Source organism: Hypanus sabinus, chromosome 1 (assembly GCF_030144855.1).
Source record: "Hypanus sabinus isolate sHypSab1 chromosome 1, sHypSab1.hap1, whole genome shotgun sequence".
NCBI classification, from domain to species: Eukaryota; Metazoa; Chordata; class Chondrichthyes; order Myliobatiformes; family Dasyatidae; genus Hypanus; species Hypanus sabinus.
Window position 1 is genome coordinate 159,912,387 of NC_082706.1, and position 24,539 is coordinate 159,936,925.

At 40.2% G+C, this 24,539-nt stretch overlaps 1 protein-coding gene across 8 annotated transcripts in view; it reads left to right on the plus strand.

The window, feature by feature from the left end:
• Window positions 1–15,329, plus strand: part of trappc9 (trafficking protein particle complex subunit 9) — a 551,561-nt gene extending 536,232 nt beyond the window's left edge. For all 8 annotated transcript variants that reach the window (XM_059979921.1, XM_059979908.1, XM_059979899.1 and 5 more), the window contains 2 exons: window positions 2,571–2,794; window positions 14,117–15,329. In XM_059979921.1, coding sequence (XP_059835904.1) covers window positions 2,571–2,794; window positions 14,117–14,296 — 404 coding nt within the window. In that variant the 3' untranslated portion in view covers window positions 14,297–15,329. The remainder of the gene's footprint in view (window positions 1–2,570; window positions 2,795–14,116) is intronic.
• The last annotated feature ends 9,210 nt before the right edge of the window (window positions 15,330–24,539 follow it).

Genomic DNA, 24,539 nt, shown 5'->3' on the forward strand with positions numbered 1-24,539 from the left:
TGTTTTTGCAAAGTTTGTTATCTTTTGCACAGTTTGTTGTCTTTTGCACATTGGTTGTTTGTCCATCCTCATGGTTGTGGTCTTATCTTGATTCCATTATGGTTTTTGGATTTACTGAGTATGCCCACACGAAAATTAATCTCAGGGTTATATATGGTAACATATATGTACTTTGGACTTCGATAATAAATTTACTTTCATCTTTGAACTTTGAAATTAGAACACTGCCTATGCTACTGGTACTTGTTCATCATTGCCAAAGATTACAGGAAACCTGTGTGGGAGAGACTTTAAAGTGGAAAAGCTGTTGCACGGGAGCAATTCCACTCTTTTGACCTCAGAAGTCTGGGTCCAGTGGTACGAATAGATATCAGAACTGGGTTCTTTGTTAGGTGCAGTTGAGGACCTTGAATCCTTTTGTGCCTTGTCACGCCCTTCACTCTCCAATAAGCATTATGATCCTTCATGGCCATTGGTTCTTACTGTAGATCTTATCCACCCTGTTCACCAGAGCTGACTTTGCGTGCTAGGACATGCATGTCCCTATTTCACTGACATATGAACCCCACCAGGCTACCCTCACCTGATTTAGCCCATTTGTTGAAGCAGTGTACAACCATCAGTGACAAAAATCACTGTATTTTGACCACAACACATGCAGCTAATGCTTGGTGTAGCATCGAATGGCCACACAAGTGAGTGCGACTGACGTTAGTCAGAACCTGTTCGGACAAGTCCATAAGCAAAAAGAATCCCATCAATGTTCTTGATTAGTTCTTTGTTCTTTAAGAGTTGTCCCGTATAAGCGTCTGTCCTGATTAACTAATGGCCTAATTAACTGAAATCCACTGTATTTCATTTTGCTTTCTATGGAGTTATCTCTATCGAAGGACATTATGCCAAGATAAAAATGTTTTAAAATTTAGTTTAAAGTTTAATTATCATTCAACCACATATGAATATAGCAAAATGAAATTACATTCCTACGGGACCAAGGTTAAGAGCACATTGCCAACAGAACACAGCACACTGAACATATATTTATAATTTCAGGAAAACATACAATCACAAAGAAAAAATAGCCCAAATCCCTGAGTGTCCACCTTGTTCTTCCACTGAGCAAGCACTGAAAAGCAGAACCAACGGGAGGGGCCAGCCCTCAACCCAGAACGTATTTCAGCACGGCCACAAAGGCACAGCATCCCCCCCCCAGACACTGCAGCCTAGGCCTAGCCTTCAGCAGCACTGAGGCAACAAGTCCAGGTGGCAATGCAACAATGGTTTCTCAATAAGTCCATCTCCTTCACTATTGAACAACTCACCAATGGGATAATTTTGCAGTACTTGATGTTCTTGGTATCCAGCAGTGATTTGTAATCATAAAAAAGATGTACAAGATAAACAAATACTCATCTTTAATTGACCTGGAGTGGTCACTGTGTGCTATCTCACCCAGTGTAAAGATGAGTATTACAGCAGGGAAGAGGTGAGTTGCTTCTCTCCAACACTTAGTGCCTGTTACGTAGTTGACATTGCTTCTGTCAGCTTACTTGATGAACTGTGTGAAATGTCAATTTTTAGTGTATTATGTCAACTCAGCATATAGCCATATTGAGTCAATTGAAACTTACTTCCCACAGGGTGCACATCTGCAGGTAATTCAATTCTTTTACTCCTAGCTTGATTCAGACGCAGGTGCTGGAGATTCAGCTGTACAATTTTGTTACCTACATCTGTAATTATGGAAGATTGCCATATTCATTTTCAGAATATTACTGTTTCTTTCTAAATATTATGTGTTATTTGTAACTTTACTTATATCACCAGGTAACTTTAAACATGAGTATCTTGCAACTGTTGACTGCAGGCTGTCTGAGGCATAAGATTTATTGAGGAAAAATTCTGTATTTTCTTCCCAAACTACATCAAGCACCAAGTCTGCTAACACATCACTTCTCCACAATAGCCCAGCCCAATCCATAACCTAAGCAGTAGCCTTTATTATTTTTCCTCTAATTTATGATAAAGCATCTCTTTTAACCTCCAAATCCTAATCATTTAGTTTTACAACATTCTGGCAATATAATTTGATCATGAATAGTGATTAATCTGATGGGACTCATAGTAATTTTATTCTAGTTATATGGTTTCAGTTTGATTCTTTCAAGGCAAATGATCCATAAATTAGGAGTCAGTTTGTTGACAGAAGGACTGTAGGTGTGTTTATATATTCAGTTTATTTTCATTTAACATTAAATATTTATCCTGCAAAATGCATAGATCATTGGTGATTCACCCCATCTGTACAGGCAAATTAAAATTACCTTTGAGCTAAAACCAAGTGGGAATGATTTGTGGGGTACATTCCTAGTTCGTGATGAGTTAATTGATATTACAAAAGCAGTGACATTATTTGGATATTTTGAGTGAGCTACTAGTTTACCCCAGGGAACTAGTGAAACTGCTTACAAAGTGTGCCTTCAGAATCAGGGCAAAAAGAGGCAGAGTTATGTAATAGAGACTAGTTTGGAAGTTATACATCTTGACCTTTCCTTTATTTTCCCCCACAGATGTACTGGTAGCTGGGAAACCCTGTGATTGTGACATTGCAGTAGAATGCCAGGCTGGAGAGCCAACTTCTCTGGAAGTGAAGCTTACGAATCAGAGCAAGCGTACTGTTGGCCCTTTTGCCCTCACTGTCATCCCATACCAGGACTATCAAAATGGTGTACACAACAATGATCTTGGACATGCTGTTACTTCAATTGGATCCAATACGTTCTACATTGATGCAGTAAGTAGGACACATTATGTACTCTGTGCATAACACACAAAGTATTTTGAATTCAATAGCTATGAAGAATATTCACATCTCAAAATATGATCGGTAAATTTTAATTATCATTCTCAAAACAAAATTTTAAAAATTAATAGCTTTGTTGTTCAAGACTTGTCTACAAAGTGTAGGCAAAGATTTTATCATCAACCTAACCATTAGCAGATGTGAAATTTGTCCCATGCTCTTGCAGAATATTTATTAAAATGTGCCACGTGCTTGATTTTCTTTTTCAAATGATGACAATAGGATTGAAGTTTGGTGCACTGGGCTAGTGTTGAATTTCATACCTGGACTTTTCTGATTAAAAGTATTAGTTTAAAATAATTACTTTCTTTCTCCAAATCATAACAGAATTTACCATAGTGATCACTTGAAGATGTTGAAAAAGAAAACTTAAAATTAAGTAAAATTTTAAAAAATAGTTTAAAATCTTCAGTTTGGACAGCTAGAATATTACAAACCATAACATTAGAAAGATGAAATAAATAATTAAGAACTAGTTTAGATAAAAATATTAACAAAGCCTGAACCCTGTTACAAACTAATCTCTTGATATGGGGGAATGATATAAAATGGCACAAAGATGATTTACTATGAATAATAGCAGGGTTGACAGTGTTCAAAGTTCAAAATTTCAAAGTACATATATATTACCATATAAATCCCTGGAATTCATTTTCTTTTGGGCATTCACAGTAAATACCATAAATAATTGAATCAATGAAAGACCGTACCCAGCTAGACAAACAATCAATCAATGTTCAAAAGACAACAAACTGTGCAACTACAAAATAGAAGAAATAACTATAGAGAACATGAGATGAGGAGTATCTGGAAGTGTGTTCATAGGTTGTGGGAACAGTTCAGTGGTGGTCCAAGTGAAGTTTAGGGAAGTTATCCCCTCTGGTTTAAGATCCTGAAACTGGTGGTGTGTGTTGTGAGGATCCTGTACCACCTTCCTGATGGCATTTTTGAGAAGAGAGCATGGGTCTTTGATGATAGATGCTGCTTTCCTGTGACAGTGCTCCATATGGATGTGCTAGGTGATGGGGAGGGCTTTATCTGTGATTGACTGGGCTGTATTCTTTACTTTTTGTAGGCTTTTCCATTCAAGGGCATTGGTGTTTCCATACCAGGTTGTCAGAATCAGGTTTATTATCACTGGCATGTGATGTGAAATTTGTGATGAAACCAGTCAACAGACTTTCCAAAACACATCTATAGAAGTTTGGCAAAGTTTTAGATGACATGCCAGAACCTTGCAAACTTCTAAGAAAGTAGAGGGACTGCCATACTTTCTTCGTAATGTCACTTTTGTGCTGGACCCAGGATAGATCCCCTGAAATTATAGCACTGAGGAATTTAACATTGCTGACTCTTGCGCCTCTGATCCCCTGAGGAGATCTGGCTCTTGGAATTCTGGCTTACTCCTCCTGAAGTCAATAATCAACTCCATGGTCTTGCTGATATTGAGTTTGAGGTTGTGGCACCACTCAGCCAGATTTTCAATCTCCTTTGAATTGCAAACAACAGTGTCATCAGCAAATTTAATAATGACATTGGAGTTATGCTTAGCCTCACAGTCATAAGTGTAAAGAGAGTAGAGCAGGGGTATTCAGTGTGAAGAGATAGGAGTGGGTTTTTAATAACAGCAAAAGTTATGAGGAAATGTAACATACCAAAAAAGTATTAATACTTTTGATAGAGTAACAAGAACTTTTCAATACAGTATGTTAAATGGCTGCCTTCCAGTGTATCATTCTATTATCATCTAGTCATTTTTTTCAGTCAGTTATTTAGTTTAAAATCCTTTGCAGTCATAGGAAATCAAAATATTAAGTCATTGCAATTAGAACATGGAAGGTTGCCATTTGGCTTTTTATTTCTAAACTGGAAGCAGGTTTTCAGGTTTTTTTGGCAGAAATTCTAGTCCTATGCCCTTTTCTAATATCCTTTTCAAATACTCATCCATATCATTTCTAGTGATATTTAGTTTCTTTCTTATCAAAAATTTGTTGGAAAGCATTTCAATAACATGCTCTTCATCAGCAGCCTCTTCTTCAAGTGGCTATGTTCTCTCTAGCACCATATGCCATACTTTTACATATTTGGCCTCTTCTGTCCCACCTGACAGAATTGCTGTGAATTCATATTTTTTGCATCATTGTTATTGGCCAGAAAGAACTACAATCAGTGAACAGAAATGGAGGCAACGATTTTGTCAGCCTGTCCTTACAGTTGCCATTTTGTGAACTGTTTGATGAACTGATTCCTGTTCCTATAGGAACTGATTCCTATATTCCAATTGAATATAGACACAAGGAGTTTCTGCTAATGATGTGCTAAATCTCAGACCGTTCTCAGACAAGAAGCTGTTTATTGTGTTAAATGGCTTGTTTGTCGCAGTATTCTCGTCATCTGTCTGTTTGACCAGATTTGGTTGATTTGAAACAGAGTTGAATAGAAATCACCTGAGGCACAGAAAGCAATGGTCATAACTTTGTAGCCCTGAGCTACAGCCAATGGAAATCTGACACAGGTCAGTCAGATGACCTCGAGCCAACAAAATTTAAACATCATAGATTCACCTGATGAGGAAAGGTATAAAAACAGAGGATTTTAGGAGCACAGGCACAGACAACTATCGTGGATGTGGAGGATGCCATGTCAGACATGTGGAGATTATATCGGAACCACGAAGAATGGCTGGCCAGTTTAGACTCCTTTTCCTGGGTATTATCTTTTCTCTTCTTTGACTGTTCATGGATGATCTGGAAAACTTAATAGATGTGCACAAAGGTATTCAGTTGTATAAATTCATGTGCTTGTTAGTTCAGACAATAAAGGTACCTGTCATTAAATGCAGATTCTCTCTGGGCCTAACTGATCATTATTACTAAGGGATAGTCTTTGTAACACTGCATTCCCTTCATTGTTATATTTTATGACTTTTTTTCAAAATTCAATTAAAATCAATATAATATTTACCACCTTTCTCGTTTTGGCAGAGTTTCTATTTTTGATGATTTTTAAAAATAAACGGATTAGTTCTACCATTTCTTCTTTTCCATCTTTATCACTGTTGGTGCAAAATTCTAGGTTTGTAATAATTTCATCTTTACATCTTGCTGACATTTTAAAAACTGTTTCCACTGTAGTGTCTTTACAATTGTGATTCTGTTGTTTCATTTTTAGATAGTTATTTCTATTCCCTATTACACTTTAAAAACATGTATCTTTTGTATATATAGACCACATCCTTCTTCAGCATCGTGGTCATCATTTTGTAATTGTTCTATCTCAGCTTGGAGTAAGTTTGTGTACCTTAGTTATCTTCTTTATTTTGAGAACAGTGCTCTTTCATGCTTTATTTACATTCATAATTACTCTTGCTCCTTTTCTAACCATCTTTCAATTTTCCAACTACATTTCACTACCACACAATCTTATGCCTGTTTTTGTACATATTTGTGGTGGCACAGTAGAGTAGTGGTTAGCACAAAGCTTTACTGAACCAGCATTCAGGTTCAATTCCCGCTGCAGTCTGTAAGGAGTTTGTATGTTCTTTCTGTCTGTGTGGGTTTCCTCTGGGGGCTCTATTTTCTCCCAAGGCCCAAAGACATACCAGTTGGTAGGTTAATTGGTCATCGTAAATTGTCCTGTGATTAGGCTAGGTTTATATCAGGGATCACCTGGACCAGATGAACTGTACCCTAGGGTTCTGAAAGAGGTAGCTTAGGAGATTGAGGTGCATTAGACATAATCTTCCAAATATCATTGGACTCTGGCATGGCGCCAGAGGACTGGAAAATTGCAAATGTCACTCCACTCTTTAAGGAGGAAGGCAGCAGAAAGGAAATTATAACCAGTTAGCCTAACCTCAGTGGTTGGGAAGAGTCAGTTGTTAAAGATGAGGTGATGCAGTACGCGGTGACACAGGACAAGTTAGTACAAAGTCAGCATGTTTTCTTTCAGGGAAATCCTGCCTGACGAACCTGTTGGAATTCTTTGAGGAGATTATATGTAGGATAGATAAAGGAAATGTAGTAGGTGTTGTATATTTGGACTTACAGAATGCATGGTATTACAGAAAAGTTACTAACATGGCTAAAGCATTGGCTGATTGGTAGGAGGCGGCGAATGGGAATAAAAGGATCCTTTTCTGGTTGGCTGCCAGTGCTGAGTGGTATTGGGACCACTTCTTTTTACACTGTATATAAATGATTTAGATGATGGAATAGATGGCTTTTTTGCCAAGTTTGCAGATGATACGAAGATTGGTGGAGGGGCAGGTCGTGTTGAGGAGATAGGTAGGATGCAGAAGGACTTAGACAGATTTGGAGAATGGGCAAGAAAGTGGCAAATAAAATACAATGTTGGAAAATGAATTGTCATGCACTTTAGTAGTAGAAATAAATGTGCGGACTATTTTCTAGATAGACAGAAAATCCAAAAATCTGAGATGCAAAGGGTCTTGGGAGTCCTTGTGCAGAACACTGTAACGGTTAACTTGCAAGTTGAGTTGATGGTGAGAAAGGCAAATGCTTCATTTCAAGAGGTGAATAGTTTTGGGCCCCTCATCTTAGAAAAGATATGCTGGTATTGGAGAGGGTCCAGAGGAGGTTCACAAAGATGATTCCAGTAATGAAAGGGTTATCATACGAGGAACATTTGATGGCTCTGGGTCTGTACTCACTGGAATTAAGAAGAATGAGAGAGGGTCTCATTGAAACCTTTCAAATGTTGAAAGGCCTATAAGAGTAGATGGTGGGAAAGTCTAGGAAAAGAGGGTACAGCCTCAAGATAGCTGGGCACCCTTTCAAAACAGAGATGCAGAGAAATTTTTTTAACCAGAAGGTGATGAATTTGTGGAATTTGTTGCCACATGCAGCTGTGGAGGCCAGGTCGTTGGGTGTATTGAAGGCAGAGATTGATGTTCTTGATTGGTCATGGCATTAAAGGTACGGGGAGAAGGTCGGGGTTGAGAGGGAGAAAAAAAGGATCAGCCACAATTGAATGGTGGAGCAGACTCGATGGCCTAATTCTGCTCCTATGTCTTATAGTCTTATCACTCACAAAATGCTGGAGGGACTCAGCAGGCCAGCCAGTATCTATGGAATAAATACAGTTGACATTTCAAGCCGAAACATCAACTGTACTTTTTTCCATAGATGCTGCCTGGCTGCTGAGTTCTTCAAGCATTTTATGTGTGTTGCTCGAATTTCCGGCATCTGCAGGTTTTCACTTGTTTATAGCGGAGTTTGCTGGGTGCCAGAGAGGTCAAAGGGACCTGTTGCACGCTGTATCTCGATAAATAAAGATTGTCACTGTATTACCTCAGGCTATCCACAAAACTTGTAGCTTATCAGAATATATTTATTTAAATTGTTGCATATTTAAGTATCTTTTACTGCTGTTTTGTTGTTCAATTTACTAGTTTTTTGAACCAGTTATTAACTAGTTGCATTCTTTTCATCCAACTGGAAGAACAAATTAGCTATATATTGACTATACTTATTTAGACAGTAACTTTGTAGTGCAAAAGAACTTTGGCATCTCTCTGTTAAGATGATCTGTTGGGATCACATAGTCATAGAACACTACAGCACAGAAATAGCCCTTTGGCCTATCTGTTCTGTGCTGAATCATCAGTCTATCTCGTCCCATCGACCTGCATCCAGACCATAGACCTCCTTGCCCCTCTCATCCATATACCCATCTAAATTTAGCTTAAATGTTGAAATCAAACCTGCATCCACCATTTGCGCTGTCAACTCATTCCACACTCTCACCACCCTCTGAGTGAAGAAGGTCCCCCTTACGTCCCCCTTAAACATTTCTCCTTTCACGTTAAACCATGACCTCTAATTGTAATCTCACCCAACCTCAGTGTAAAAAGCCTGCTTGCATTTACCCTATCTATACCCTCATAATTTTGCATAACTCTATCAAATCTTCCCTCATTCTTCCATGCTCTGGGAATAAAGTGGTCTTAATAAAGACCTACTCAGGTCCTCAAGTTCCAGCAATATCCTTGTAAATTTTCTCTGCACTCTATCAATCTTATTTACATCTTTCCTGTAGGTAGGGGACTAAAACTGCACACAATACTCCAAAATAAGACTCACCAATATCTTATACAATTTCTACATAACATTCTAACTCCTGTACTCAATACATTGTTTTATGATGGCCAACATGCAAAAAGCTTTCTTTATGAACTTATTTTCCTATGACGCCACTTTTAAGGGGAATTACAGATCTGTATTCCCAGATGCTTCAGTTCTACCAACTCCTCAATGCCCTACTGCTCACCATGTAACACCTACCCTGTCTGCCCTCCCAAAGTGTAACATCTCACATTGTCTGTATTAAATTCTATCTGTCATTTTTCAGTTCATTTTTCCAACTGATTGAGATCCCACTGCAATCTTTGATAATCTTCCTCACTGTCCACTACATCCCCAATCCTGGTGTTATCTGCTCATTTGTTGATCTAGTTCACCACTATCAGACATATTGTTGATAGAGATGATAAGCAGCAGACCCAGCACCGATTCCTGCGGCAGACCACCAGTCACAGGCCTCCAGTCAAAGAGCCAACCATCTACTAACACTCTCTGGCTTCTTCCTTGAAGCAAATATGAAATCCAATTTATTACTTCATCTTGAATACCAGGTGACTGAACCTTCTTAACCAACCTCCCATGTCAAATCTCATCAAAGGTTTTGCTAAAAGTCCATTTAGGCATCATTAACTGCCTTGCCTTCATCAACTTTCCTGGTAACTTCCTCAAAAAACTCTTGAGATTGGTTAGATACAACTTACGAAGCATAAAGCCAAGCTGACTATTTCTTATCAGTCCCTTACTGTCCAACTACTCATATACCTGGTCCCTTAAAGTACCTTCAAATAACTTTCCCACTGCAGATGGCGGGCTCACTAGCATATAATTTCATGGCTTAGTCTTAGAATCTTTCTTAAACAACTGAATGACGTGAGCTATCCTCCAATTCTTCGGCACTTCACCCACGGTTAAGGCTGTTTAAACATCTCTGTTAAGGCCCCTGCAATTCTGGATTCACCTCCCAGAGGATCTGAGGGAACACGTTGTCAGGCTCTGAGGATTTATCCAACCAAATTTGCCTCAAGTCAGCAAACACTTCCTTCTCTGTAATTTGTATAGGGTCCATGACCTCACTGCTGCATTTCTTCACATCTATAGACTCGGTGTCTGCCTCTCAAGTAAATGCAAATGGAAATAATCCATTTAAGATCTTCCCCATCTCTTTTGGATCCATGCATAGAATATCACTCTGATCTTCCAGATCACTAATTTTGTCCCTTTGCTTTTATACAATTCTCATACCAAAAATTGCCCTTTCTCCTATTTAGAATCTCAACCGGAGGACCAGACGTATCCTTTTCCATAATAACCTCAAGACTAATTTCATTATGGAAGTGTTCCCCTACAAAATCTTCTGTCATCTACCTTGATTCATTCCCAAATAGGAGATCTAGTATCACACTCTCTCTAGTTGTATCTTCTATGATTAACTTTCAAAAACACATTTCTTAGAACATTGCACCTTTTACCTATAACCCATGACCTCTAATTATAGTTGCACCTAACCTCAGTTGAAAAAGCCTGTTTGCATTTACCCTTAGACCGTTAGATAAAGGAGCAGAATTAGGGCATTTGGTCCATTGAGTCTGCTCTACCATTTGATCATGGCTGATTCATTTTACCGCTCTGCCCTAATCTCCTCCCTTCTCCCCGTATCCCTTCATGTAACATAGAAACATAGAAAACTTACAGCACCATTCCGGCCCTTCGGCCCACAATGCTATGCCGAGCTTGTGCTGACTTTAGAAATGACCTAGGGTTACCCATAGCCCTCTATTTTTCTAAGCGCCATGAACCTATTCAAAAGTCTCTTAAAAGACCCTATTCTATCTGCCTCCACCAACATTGCCTGCAGCCCATTCCATGCACTCACCACTCTCTGTGTAAAAATCTTACCCCTAATATCTCCCCGTACCTTCTTCCAAGCACTTTAAAACTGTGCCCTCTCATGCTAGACATTTCAGCCCTGGGAAAAAGCCACACGATCCACACGATCAATGCCTCTCATCACCTTATACACCTCTCACCCTCTGTTGCTCCAAGGAGAAAAGGCCAAGTTCACTCAACTTATTCTTGTAAGGCATGCTCCCCAATCCAGGCAACATCCTTGTAAATCTCCTCTGCACCTTTCTATAATTTCCACATCCTTCCAAGTGGAGTCTGACCAGGGTCCAATATAGCTGTAACATTACCTCTCGGCTATTGAACTCAATCCCACGGTTGATGAAGGCCAGTACATTTTATGCCTTGTTAACCACACAGTCAGCCTGCGCAGCACCTTTGAGTGTCCTATGGACTCGGATCCCAAGATCCCTCTGATCCTCCACACAGCCAAGATTCTTATGACTTTAGCTTCTCTTTCTTGCATTTCATGGTGTATTTGATTGTATTATGATCACTTGCTCCAATGGGTTATTTTACTTTAAGCTGTCTCATCAATTCTGGATTATTGCACAATACCCCATCTGGAATAGCTGATCCCTTAGTGGTTCAACAGCAAGCTGTTCTAAAAAGCCATCTCGCAGGTACTCTAGAAACTCCCCTTCTTGGGATCCAGCACCAATCTGATTTTCACAATCTACCTGCATATTGAAATCCTCCATGATTATAGTAACATTGTCTCTTTGGCATATATTTTCTATCACTTGTAATTTGTAGACCACATCCTTACTTCTGTTTGGGGGTCAGTGTAATTCCCATCAGGACTTTTTTTATCCTCGCAGTTCCTTAGCTCTACTCACAACAATTCAACCGCATGTCACCTCTTTCTAATGATTTGATTTCATATTTTACCAACAGAGCCACTCTACTCCCTTTGCCTACCTTTTGGTACAATGTGTATCCTTGAATGTTCATCTCCCAGATATAATCTTTCAGCCCTGATTCAGAAGTGCCTGCAACATCATAGATGCCGATCTGTAATGGTTCTGCAATTTTCATCTACCTTATTCTATGTACTATGCACATTCAAATATAATACCTTTAGTCCTGTATTCACCTTTTTTGTTGTCCACCTTTTATGTTGCAACTCATCCCATTAGCAGCAACTTTGCCCTATCGTCAGCCTCTTCTTGCTGGGAGTCTCACTATATGCTGCCCTTTTTTTTTAAACCAACTACCTTATCCTCAGCACTATCAGTCCGGTTTCCATCCCCCACAAAATTAGCTTAAACCTTCCGAATAACTGCAGCAAACCTGCCCACAAAGATATTGGTCACCTGCCAAATCATCCTATCACCCTTCACTGGCACATGGCACAGGCAGCAATCCAGAGATTACTACCCTGGAGGTCCTGTTTTTCAGCTTTCTACCTAGTAGCTCTCTAAAATTTCTCTTCAAGACCTCCTCACCTGGTCTACCTATGTTATTGGTACCAGTATGTACTAAGACTTCTGGCTGCTCCCCCTCCCCCTTTAGAATGCCGTGGACCAGATCCAAGATGTCCCTGACCTTGGTTCCTGGGAGGCAATATACCATCCAGGAGTCTATTGCACCCACAAAGTCTCGTCTCTGTTCCTCTAACTATGGAATCTCCTATCAACACTGCAGTCTTCTTCACCTCTCTGCTCTTCTGAGCCATGGCACCAGACTCAGTGCCAGAGACCCAGTCACTGGGTCTCTCCCCTGATAGGTTGCCCACTCAACAATATCTAAAGTTGTATACTTATTATTGAGGTGAATGGCCATATGTCAGTGATAATAAAACTGATTCTGATTCTGTACTCTGCACTGCCTTTCCCCCTCCTGATAGGCAGCCTGTTACCTGTGTAACCCTCGGTTCAGCTAGCGGTTTAATCTAGGGGAAACAGGCCTCAGCCCGGCCAAACTTAAGAAATCTTGTTTGGGTGGATACTGTGTGATTTCAGTCTGATTTCTCAAGGAACAATGTTACCAAACACATAGAAAAGAAGAAAAAAAATGAATTTATGGAGAAATAGAAGAAATTAAAATGAAAATAAAATAGTTTGGTACTAATTTCTGCTCCCAGCAGCTAAAAGAAATATTATATTCTTATGTACATTTAATTACACTAATGCCGCATTGATTCTAATTATGTGTAAATGTACAATAATTTTAACATAAATAGAATAATATACAGTATTTCAGTACGTAGTCTGCAAATAGATCTGTGATAATGGATGAAAATTATGCACTTGACATTATAATGATGCAAATTATGCTCTTGACCAGTAATTTGCCATTTGCACAATTTGTTTCTTTCACACTTTGGGTGTTTGATGTTTTCTTTGAGTGGGTTTTGTAGTGTTTCCTTGTTTTGTTGCTGCCTGTGGGAGAAAAAATCTCACAGTTGTATTCTTTATACATACTTCCATAGTAAATGTACTTTGAATTTTAACACTACGGTGAGTGGATGTAGTGCTTTACTTGGCCTTCATGACAAAAAAGTTAAAATAGTATGTGAGTAAATACTCTAAAGCAATTTAGTTTCAGAATCTGAAAGATTATAGCAAGAAAGGAGGCCAGATGTCTCAAAGTTCAAACTAGCTCTCTGCATCTATTTGGCTCTATTACTCTTTTAACATTTAGCTTGAAAGTGAGCACCCTTCTTTTCTGGACAAAATATTTCATATGAAAATGGCAACTGACCATGAAGTACATTTATAATATCATCTCAGTTAAAAACATATGTCCAATGTATATTCCTGTACCATATTGCAGTTCATTTTGTTTTAATTATAAATAAAGTAAAAATATAGTAATATCACAACAGGGCTTTTGAAAATTTATTGGCTCTAATCCCATGATGTGATTTGAAATCCATCAGAAATCATGGATAGAGCCCTTCTGAATATACCCAATCACTGACATGTAAACTATGGATTAATTCTCATCTCACATCTACTAAAATATAAATCTATTTTATATCATGTGATTTTTAAAAATATTTCTGTGCAATACAGCACTGGTGGGAATCAAGAAATCAATGTTGATCATTAGTTTTTGTGCCCTTGTGGTAAACCACACGCTTCATCCCACTGTGTATAGTTTGGAATTGTAAAAAAGGTGATTTTTCAACTTACAGTTCTCTATAAGCTCTAAACCATATTGATGTATGCTTATGTAGTAATAGACAATTTCTGGTTTGTCCTATGTGGGTTCCTGCTTATTTTATTTTTTCGTTTTACAGGTGAAATCCAGTGAAGATTTTGTTTGCAGTGGATCTCTGCTATTCCTTTATGCTGGTGATTATTACTTGAATATAAAGTTTCATGATGACAACTCTAGTAGGGAGTTGCCACTTTCTTGGTTTTGTTTGCCAAGTGTTCATGTGCGTGCCATGGATCCAACTCAGCACACGATGCTTTAAAGTTGTTTTACACATTAGAGACTGTCAGATGTAATGAGTTAGATCTTTGTAAATAATGACTAACTAGAGATACTTGCCAACAGGATCTCCTTTAATATTCTGGTTCAGGACAACAAAGCCACCATCCCAAGAATAAAATGTCGCTGGATTTTTCTGTAAAGCTTTAAGGCCAAATTTTTAAATAACCAAGGAGCTCATAGCTTATGGACGAAATGAAAGGCACTTGATCAGTAGCTTGGTGTGATCTTTGATCTCTAATTGCAATGTAGTTAAAATCTAAAAGGTGAATGTATATTTCTTCATATGGTTATGTGAACTCAGATGCGCAATGTAGATTAGATGTTAAAAATCTTTCAAATTCTGTCTGTACAAAATAATGAGGAACAGGTTGACAAATGATATCAGTGTTGTGATCATGAAGGCATGTATTAATTACAAGTCGGATATGACAATACTGTAATAATCAGTCTTAATGTTCAGTTAATGCATTATATTCCCCTTTTAAATTCTTTTTCATAGTTTTCAAAACATACTATGGGACACAGTGTAATCTTGCTCTGTATTATAGCTGTACGGTATCTGCTTTTGTTTGTGAGAGTAGTAAGTATGCCTCATTCACACTACATTGATGTGGCTACAATCTTTTGAAGAGGTTAATCATTAGTTTGTCCCCAAGCTGTTACCAATAAAGAATTCAGAAAATAAACTGGAAAACCAGTTACAAACTCAGGGTTTTTTTACAATTAAAATTTGCTGTGGTTAGGTTTACCTGAACCATATGAATAATTCAACCTTGTGATTCATTTGAAGTTGAATTTCTGTAATGATTATGAACTAAATAGAATGATAAATATTCTTAGGATTGTACCACTCTTCAGCTGTAGTGTGAACAAGGCTAATGTATGACTTTTTGTTTCAAACAAAATTCAGGAACTACTGTAACAAGCATCACTACACAACCAAACTGATGTTCTAATGATACTTTTCTTTCCTGTACCTGCAAAATGGAAATAAATTTGGCTTGCATGTTCAACTGTAATGAAAAATAGTCTTTTCTGAGCTAGTTACTGTATATTTTTAAGTAAACACTTAGTTGACCACCACCATCAAGTCTAACAGGTGTCTGTTTTAACATTCAAGAATAGGTGGATGAAACAAGGATTATCAGGGTATGTAGGCACAATATGTATTATTTGCCAGTGCAAAGGCTAATATCATTGTGGAATGACTGGAGCAAATTTTCCTGTAGACTATTTTTATGAATTTCTCCACCTGTTGTCCATGCTTTGGAAAAAAATAGCACATTCAAATTGTGAAGAGGATATTCCAGATGATGGAATACAAATGTTTTTTTAAAAAAATCTGCTTTTTAAAAAAAAGCAGCACAGAAACAGAATGCATAACCACCAAGTCTGTGTCAATCAAGCACCTACTTTTACTTACCAAAGTTCAGGATGGACCCAGGTCACCAGAGCTGTGAAAAAGCAGACCTATTAGCTGTGCCACTTTGTGCTGCATTTTAGATGTGTCTTTTCTATCAGTTCCTCACATTTGTTTCCTCTCTGATATGATAAAATGCAGACAGAAGAGCAGTGAACTTAAAGTTTTATTTTCAGCATCGGTGTATCATAGTTCCTCCCCTAACGTGATATCTATTTTTTGTTAATAATGAACAATCTGCTCAAACTAGGCTAAAGTTATTATTTTGTTTTTCCTTTGGCAAATTCCACTAAGATGGCAATTTTAAATGCCTTCTCAAAAAATGAAACCTTTGTGCCCACCAGTGTCTGAATGAATTTAGTCATTGTGCTGCACATTATAAGTCTATCTCTAAATGCTCTATTAAAAAATTTTCTGAAGTGGGACTTAAAAGATAAATCATAAAATAGTCATTGACAATTTGTGGGAGCAAACTGAAAAGCAGGATTAATGTTTGAAATAATGGACAATTTATTAAAGCTGGTGTGCCCCGGGGAGACCAGTCAAAGATGATCTACCTAAGTGAGAGTTCGGTACAGATTTTACATTTTCAATTGCTGGGATTACACAGAGATGGTCAAATTAGATTTTGTTAACAGTGTGGTGGTTACAGAAAGATTTCATGAAGTAACAAACTAATCCATAAGCCTAACTACTTAATAGTAAATCCAATTTTCTACAATACCCTGGTAGTCACAGTAGTGTAGTGGTCATTGCAACACTATTTCAACTTGACGCATTCCAGAATTTGGCATTCAATTCCAACACCATCTGTAAGGAGTTTGTACTTTCTCTCCATGACTGCATGGGTTTCCTGTGGCAGCTCCAGTTTCCTCCCTACAGTCCAAATACTTAAAGTTAGTGGGTTAATTGGTCATTGTAAATTGCTCCATGAATAATCTAGTATTAAGTAAGTGGGCTACTAGGTTGTGTAGCTCGTTAGGCTGGAAGGGTTTGTTTCCGCCCTGTATCTCTACATACATACATACATACATACATACATACATACATACACAAATAAAAAGTTTCACACATCTTCAGTTCCTTTTCACCAAGTTTGTAATTTTGGCGCTTTTGAAAAGGTTAGTTATTCTGAAGTTTTTTTTTCATTAAAATGAACATTTTATGCTTTTTGCAGATTCAGTGAGAGTTGCACAATATATCTTGGCTCACCTCAGGGAGTAGAATGGCTATTTCCTCTTCCTGAACCACTCAGTTTAATGCCTGAGGATTTCCTATTGTCTCTTCACCTTCTTCAATTTGTGGTGAGAACTATTCCACTGCACTCAATGTACATTGTAAATAACTCTAGCACTTCTGCTACCATTTTGTTCCCGTTTCTCCCAAAACAATACAGAATTCATGTTAATTTTGACTGTTTCACTGTAAATAGTTTAATCTGTTCAAAATACTTAGTCCCAGTGATTTGTTTTTCAGTGCTGTTTCCACGTGTTGCAAAATGGCTGCTTTTCCCATCCCATCTGTTTCTGTAGCTCTCATTCTCAAAGTTATGATCTAAGGTTGGCTGGCTGTTGTAAATTTTGTCTAGTTTAGGTTGGTGACAATGAGCAGTTAATAGGCTTATGAGAGAGAATAGTTTATAGGAGATAAGGGAAGAATGGGACTGATGGAATGGGCCCTGAGATCTGACACAAATTGAATGGGCTAAATGGCCTCCTCTATCATGACAGATTCTGAGAAATAATAGGGCATTAGGATAGATGACTCTGGTGATCTGCTGAAGCATGGTGATCATCACAAGAGACCATATGATTGCAATTAGTAGCTTCATATAAGCAACAGTCGTATTCTTTTGTCACCAGGTAAAATTTATCATATGTTCTGGCCCAGACATTGCACTTGTTTTGACATACTGGAATATTCACTCAGGAAATGAACAATAGTGCTCCATTATATAGAGCAGAATATTTTCAGCTCTATACTGTTGGGCAAATTGTCATCACACACAGGGTACCCATATGGTGGATACAGTATCTACATACAGATAGTGATATTAGATTACATCATGAACTCAAAGTTATAAGCAAAAATGCAATTGTAATCAAATCTTCATAAATTTGTTGAGTACTGGCCCAAATATCTTTTCCAATCCCAACTATTTTAGAGAAATCAGTAAGTTCCACAGGGAAATTATTATACTTTCATCAGTCTTTTGTCTAAATAATCAGAGTAACCAATGTGGGATATGCAGAAAGCAACTCTTTTTTTGTTTCACAAGACCCTACAACTGCAACAGTTTACTATGCATAAAGTCTATTCCTCCTCTTGCTTAGCTATTGCAAGCCTGTTGAGCGAAACAGCTATGTTTGACTGCTTTGGGGGTACTGCACTGGAGGTTCCTAATGGATATGTTTGGGATATGAGGAGGATCACATTCGTGAGATCGATATGGCCATTCCTTTTGATTAATGGGCATTTACATTAAAGTCATATGAGGAATTAACTTATAGCTGAAATGGTTGGGGTTGTTGGAATTGTAATCAGACAAGTGGGCAGCATGCAAATGAAAACCTCAAATATGCTTTTAACAAATGGGCACTTGCATTCAGGGTGGTTGAAGAGCCTGACTGCACTCACGGTTAGCTTTCATCAAAGCAACCTCACAGTTTAAGCTAACATCTGCTCCTTTGTGATTGACCTGTGACATTATGGGCTACATGCATAAGTGAGTTCTGCAGAGGTAGCATTCAGACTGTTGGATGGTACTGTACATGTCCGGATGTTCTGTGAGCCCATCATATGGATGAATGGCATAGAAGGTTAGTAAACTTAAAAATGGACATAGTAGCTACACAATTGGTTTCCCAATAAAATTCTAAAATGTTGTGCACTTATCAAGAATTGTGATACATGATAATTCTAAGCCAATTCTCTTTAACTGAAGAAGATGTTTGTTGAATTAGATTAAATTATATATAAATATGCTGTTTCTTTTTTGTGAGTACACTGTACAGAAAAGATTTAACCTAGACAGTGCTCATTTTCATGCAAAGATTCCCATATACAAGAGGTTTAGAATACAAGAGCAAGGATGTGGTGCTGAGGCTTTATAAGGCTCAGGTGAGGCCTCACCTTTAGTATTGTGAACAGTTTTGGGCTTCTCATCACAGAAAAGATGTTCTGGCATTGGAGGGGGTCCAGAGGAGGTTATCAAGGATGATTCCAGGAATGAAAGGGTTATCATATGAGGAACGTTTGATGGCTCTGGGTCTGTACTCGCTGGAATCCACAAGGATGAGGGGGGATCTCATTGAAACTTTTTGAATGTTTAAAGTCCTAGAAAGAGTAGATGTGGAAAGGATGTTTCCCTTGGTGGGAGGTCTAGGACAAGAAGGCATAGCCTCAGGATAGACTGTGGTCTTCTGGTTAGGAAGCAAAATCAAACAAGATTTTAAATTGGTTCATTTATGATACTAGAAATAAAAACAGAAACCTTTAACATACTCAGCAGGTCAGCAACATTTGTGAAGAAGTAAATAAAATTCAGGTTTCAGGTCACTGAACTATCTTCAGAATGGTTAGAAGTTTTTAGTTGCAGGGAATGGTTGAAAGTGCGAAGACAACAGAAAGGTAGGTGATTAGTTAGATTGCAGGAGAAACGAAATTGCAAAAAGGGTATAGAGCAACTAGAAATGGTAGCAAGGGAAAAATGAAGAAACAGAAGGTCTCCATACATTTAAAAAAAAGGAATATCTCTGCATGGATTTTTAAAAAAGTGATTCAGTTTACCTGGCATTTGCAGTGGAGTTAGGTGGTGGACAGAGAGGAACTTTGAAAAATGTTTCCCATCCACTGTTAATAGCTTAGTGAGTTGATTTACCTGGGATGGTTGAATCAAGGAAAAAATAAAAGATAGGTTGAAGAGAATGGACAGAAGCCTGATGGCCTGAGCCCACATCAAGTGAAATGTAGAAAACAGGTCCTGGAGGTCACTATGGTGTTTGGGAACATAAAAGAAATACAAAAATAATGGGCAGCTCACCAATTTCAGAGCATATTAATGAGTTAATTATTCAGAATTACAAACTGCTCAGGTTAGTTGGAATTATCCAGAAAGTAACTAAAAGTGGAGGAAACACTCAGCAAGTCAGAGAATATTCATAAGGAGAGAAACTAAGAGAGCATTTCAGGTCAAGGGCATTTAAAAAAAAACACTAGAAAAGTGAGAAAATAAATGTGTTTTAATTAGCAGAGAGGGAAAGAGCAAAGAGACCTGAAGGAATTTAATAGATGCCAAATTTGTCAAGGTGTGAAGTCTTTCCCAGGCTGTTACACCCTTCCCCCACCAATGCCCTCATGACATTGAGATATTTGCCACCCCTTCTTACTAAGCACAAAGTACAACCCAGGTGTAAATGGCAGTGACATAGCTCACCAGGACGGTAGGTGCCACACTCTGTTCCCTCGGTGCTATATAGGCCAGCCTATCTGGTGGTCTCCTGATTCTCTGAGACTCCCTTAGCCCGTCATCTTCTCTGTAGGTTCAGACACTCCTTGAGCTACTTCCGGTCTACATGGCAAGGCCTCCCCCGGTCTATCACTCGAGCGTTCCTGCAACTTGGACCCCTCTGCCATTCAGCTGAGCCCTGCTTCATCCCTTTCATGGTCCTGCTGAAACCCAGTCTGTCTACAGATAGTCCCCCCAATGTCTCCTAAATCAGCTTGAGAAGGGTGGGAAATCTCTTCCTCAAGCAGTGGGGAGTTAGTAAAAGACAGCATATACTATACCCCCATTTCCTCATCCTCCAAGTCCATATCCCATTCAGGGGCGGGGGCCAATCTAAACTCTCCTGCTGTTGGTCCTTCAGTTGCTCCACATCTCCCAGAGTCCTCTTAATAGGTGTAGGCTCCAGGTTGGGCTCTGGGTCTACCCACACCTCTTGTCCCTAAGGCAGAAGGTGGTTCCAATGGAGAATCTTGACAGGCCCATTCCCATCCTCTGTAGCCCAAATTCCGGCAGGAGATGGGAGAAACTCACCTTTTGATCATACCTCCTCTTACTTCCTTGATTCTGCTTGGCAGCTGCAACCTCAGCTAATTCCTATGCCTTTTTTAGCTCTCATATCAAGCACATTCTTCTGATAAGTCTTCCTCACTAGTTGCAAAACAAAGGTCGTTGGGCAACCCTGCCTCATGCCCGAACATCAGATAATATGGCGAGTACCCGGTGATTTCATTTTGTGTACAGTTGAAGCAGTGGACCAGATGTGCAATATGTGGACTCCATTTGTTCTTCTTGCTTATTTCTAAGGTTTCAAGCCTGTCTAGCAAGGTCCAAATAAACCTCTCAGGATGTGGATCACCCTTTGGGTCATAAGGAGTAGTCCTCAACTTCTCGACTACGAACATGCTCAGTAACTCATGTATGAGCCTACTCTCAAAATCCTGGTCCCCGATCACTATGTATTCACCTGGGGAGGCCATAATAAATTAAATACTTCTCCCGTAACACTTTGGCCACCGTGGACATCCTTTGATCCTTGGTAGGGAAAGCTTGCGCATATCTGGTGTAGTGATCCGTTTTGACTAAGACATTCACCATGTTGCTGGCATCTGGCTCTATTGACAGGAAATCCATACACACCAGGTCAAGCAGGCCTTGCACCCTGCAAATGGGATAACACAGCGGCCCTCATAGGCAGCGTCTTCGTCAGTATGCATCGACTGAAAAACCTGTAGTACTCTTCGACCTCTGGCTTCATTCAGGGCCAGTAGAACCGATCTCTGAGCAATCCATTGGTCTTTCCAACCTCCAAACATCCAGAATCATCATGAAGTGACTTCAACACAACCCTCTGATAGTTCTCTGGCAAAACCAGCTGAGTACACCAAGGTCAATCCATAGGCAACATGACCCAGTGTAGGATCTGGTTCCTCAACTCCAATCTCAGCCATTTTCTCAGTAATGGAGGCACCGCAATGTGATTTGCCTTCTCCGCTTGGGCCGGGTCTCCCTTTTTGACCACTGACCAAATGGTACTGATACCCAGGTCATCTCACTGAGCAGCTGCCACTTCCCCAGGACTCAATTCCAGTAATCAGTTCGTCTTCAGAGCAGTCAGGATACAGTAAGCTTGTGAAATGGCATCATCAGAAGCTCCCAATTAATCTCCTGCCCTTGCCTTCCCTTTGCCTTCATCATGATGGAAAACTGGCACATGGCTTTCACTCCTGGGGCAGGAATGCTCTCCCACTCTTCATCCCTGTCCAGCCCTTACAGGTGCACGTCTGAACAAAGCATCAGCATCCTACTTCAGGCTGAAATCATAGGCAGACAACGCCGTCAACTGCCTGTGGCATCCAATTTCACCGTGGTTAGGATATAAGCTTATCCACCACAGCCCATCTCAACACCAGAAACTCCAATTTGTGTGTGGGTTAGTTTTTCTCAGAGAATAACAGAGTCCGGCTGACAACTGCAACAGGTCTCAACTTGGTGCCCTGATCCTGATACAAGACACAAGACACCCCCTAAGCTCTCTCTCCTGGCATTTGTATGCAGTACATTCGGCAATCAGCACAATCACCTGTGTCAGCAGCTACTTCAGCGATCGAAAAGCCTCTTCACATTTTGCATCCTACCTCGGTCCAAAAGGATCCAAAGGGCTAAGATACTCCTTACCCTCTCTCCTTTTGTCCTCCTCCCTTTCTTCCCCAAGGGAGGGTAACCACACGGAAACTGATTTAAAGGGTGACTCACTTCTGCTTAGCCCTTCACAAACCTCTGATAGTACCCATAGAACCCAAGGAACGAGCACAAAGCACTCACAGTCTGGGGCCTTGGCCATGTGGTTTCCATGCCGTTAGAATATGTGCCCAACATAGCTGACAGACATATTGCAGAACTGGCACTTGTCCAGGGAAACTTATAACCCTTCAGCTTTCAGGCAGCCCAGCATCATGTTCTTCCAGGGTGGATCCAAACAAGCAAGTTCATATCCTCCACCATTTTCTCCATGACCCGTTGGAAGGTTGCAGGGGCTCCCGATATGCACCGGGGCATCCTTTTGAACTGGAAGAATCCCCGTGGACATATAAATGCTGTCTTCTCTTTGTCACCCTCACTCATGGGGATCTGTTGATATCCACTCAAGTCCAGCACACTGAACCACTTTACACCACTCAGACAGGCCAGTGTGTCTTCAATCTTCGGGACAGTATACTGGTCAGGGATTGTGCGCCTGTTCAGAGTCCTATAGTCCACACATATCCGTACCTTCCCATTCTTCTTCCTGGCCACTACTATCAGGGATGCGTAGGGGCTTCGGGCATCGGTGACCTCCATCTTCGTAGTGTTCCCGACGATCACTGCCATCCTGTTCACCTGTACAACCAAAGGTTTCTGCAGTTTGGGCCTTGCAAGTACCCCAGCAGGCATGTCCGACTCCTCTTCATGGTCTTCCAGAAGGCCAAGAGGGCCTCAGCCTCAGGCAGTCCGGGAAATTTGGGGGTTCCCATCACTTTGCTAATACCCCAGGCCATAACATGATTGGTTCTGACTGGGTGAACAGCACAGTCCCTCGTCTAAGCTCATTATCCAGCCCAGAGCGGCCACGAACTTCCTCGAAAGCAACCAGAAACATCGGGTGAACACACAATGTCTTCAGAAAGCTCTCTCCAGCCCTCTCCTTGCAAGCTCCCATTAGTCTCCTCACAGTAGGAGTATTTGTCTCCACAAGGATTGAAATGCCGCCCCTCTCAACAGGATCCAGACAAACCAGCGCTAATGTATCAAGGACCTCAGCCACCCCGTGTCAAGTATGACTTGACTCTAGCATAAATACCCTCTATTCATAGCGATACACTGGAACTTGGCCCCACTAACCCTTCAGGAATAGGGTTTTTTTGCTTTAGGGTGTTCTTTGATATATTGCTGGGAATGTGTTCCCCTGAACCACAAGGCTGTCCCCTCACTCTTGTAAGTTTTCCGAATGTCTCCCTCTGCTCATTCTCCGAGGAGTTCCCATCGTTCACACAGACAATATCGGTCGCTCTCCTTGCGGGACTTCGGCTGCTAGCAGCCCTTGTGTAGTCAGTCAACTTAGAGGGTCCATATGATGGAGCTGATGGGGGGGGGGGGGGGCACCCGCTGACAAAACTGGGACATCTCAGTTCTTAACTCTGCCATGGTCTCTACCGCTTCCTGGGGTGGGCTATCTGAGGTCACTTCAACACAGGTGACCAATACCGAGGACTGTACCCTTCCGAAGGAGGTCTCCCGCGCTTCTGACGCACAATCCTCTTCCTGTACTTCTCCGATTAGTTCAACAAAAGAGGGAGGAGCGCGTTTTACGAGACTCCAGGTGATCGGGTTCTAGGATTGGGCACCTTTCGCTATTTGGTCCATTCTTAATTGATCCACCTCAGCCGCCTCTACATTGAAAGCAATTTAGCTGCCGAAAAAATGTAGGCAGAAAGCTTCTCCCCCTCCTCCTCCTGACACATGTTCTGTCATGAGCTCCATTGGGTTTCCCGTCACCCCAAACACCTTTTTTAGTGCTTGCAGGTAAGCCACAGAAGTTGCAAAAGGGTTCTGTGTCTTTACGGCTCTTGCAATGTCAGCAGCCCGCCCTCTCTAACTTTCAACCAATCGCTGTTGTCTTACGTCATCAGAGCGCTGCCACTCATCTAACAACTGAGAGGTCTGCTCCGCCCAAGTCTCACACTCCTCCTCCCCTTTAGGGTTGGGCTTTGTCTTGAGAACAGGCAGAGCCTATGATAGCTGGGACTTTGAACCTGGGCA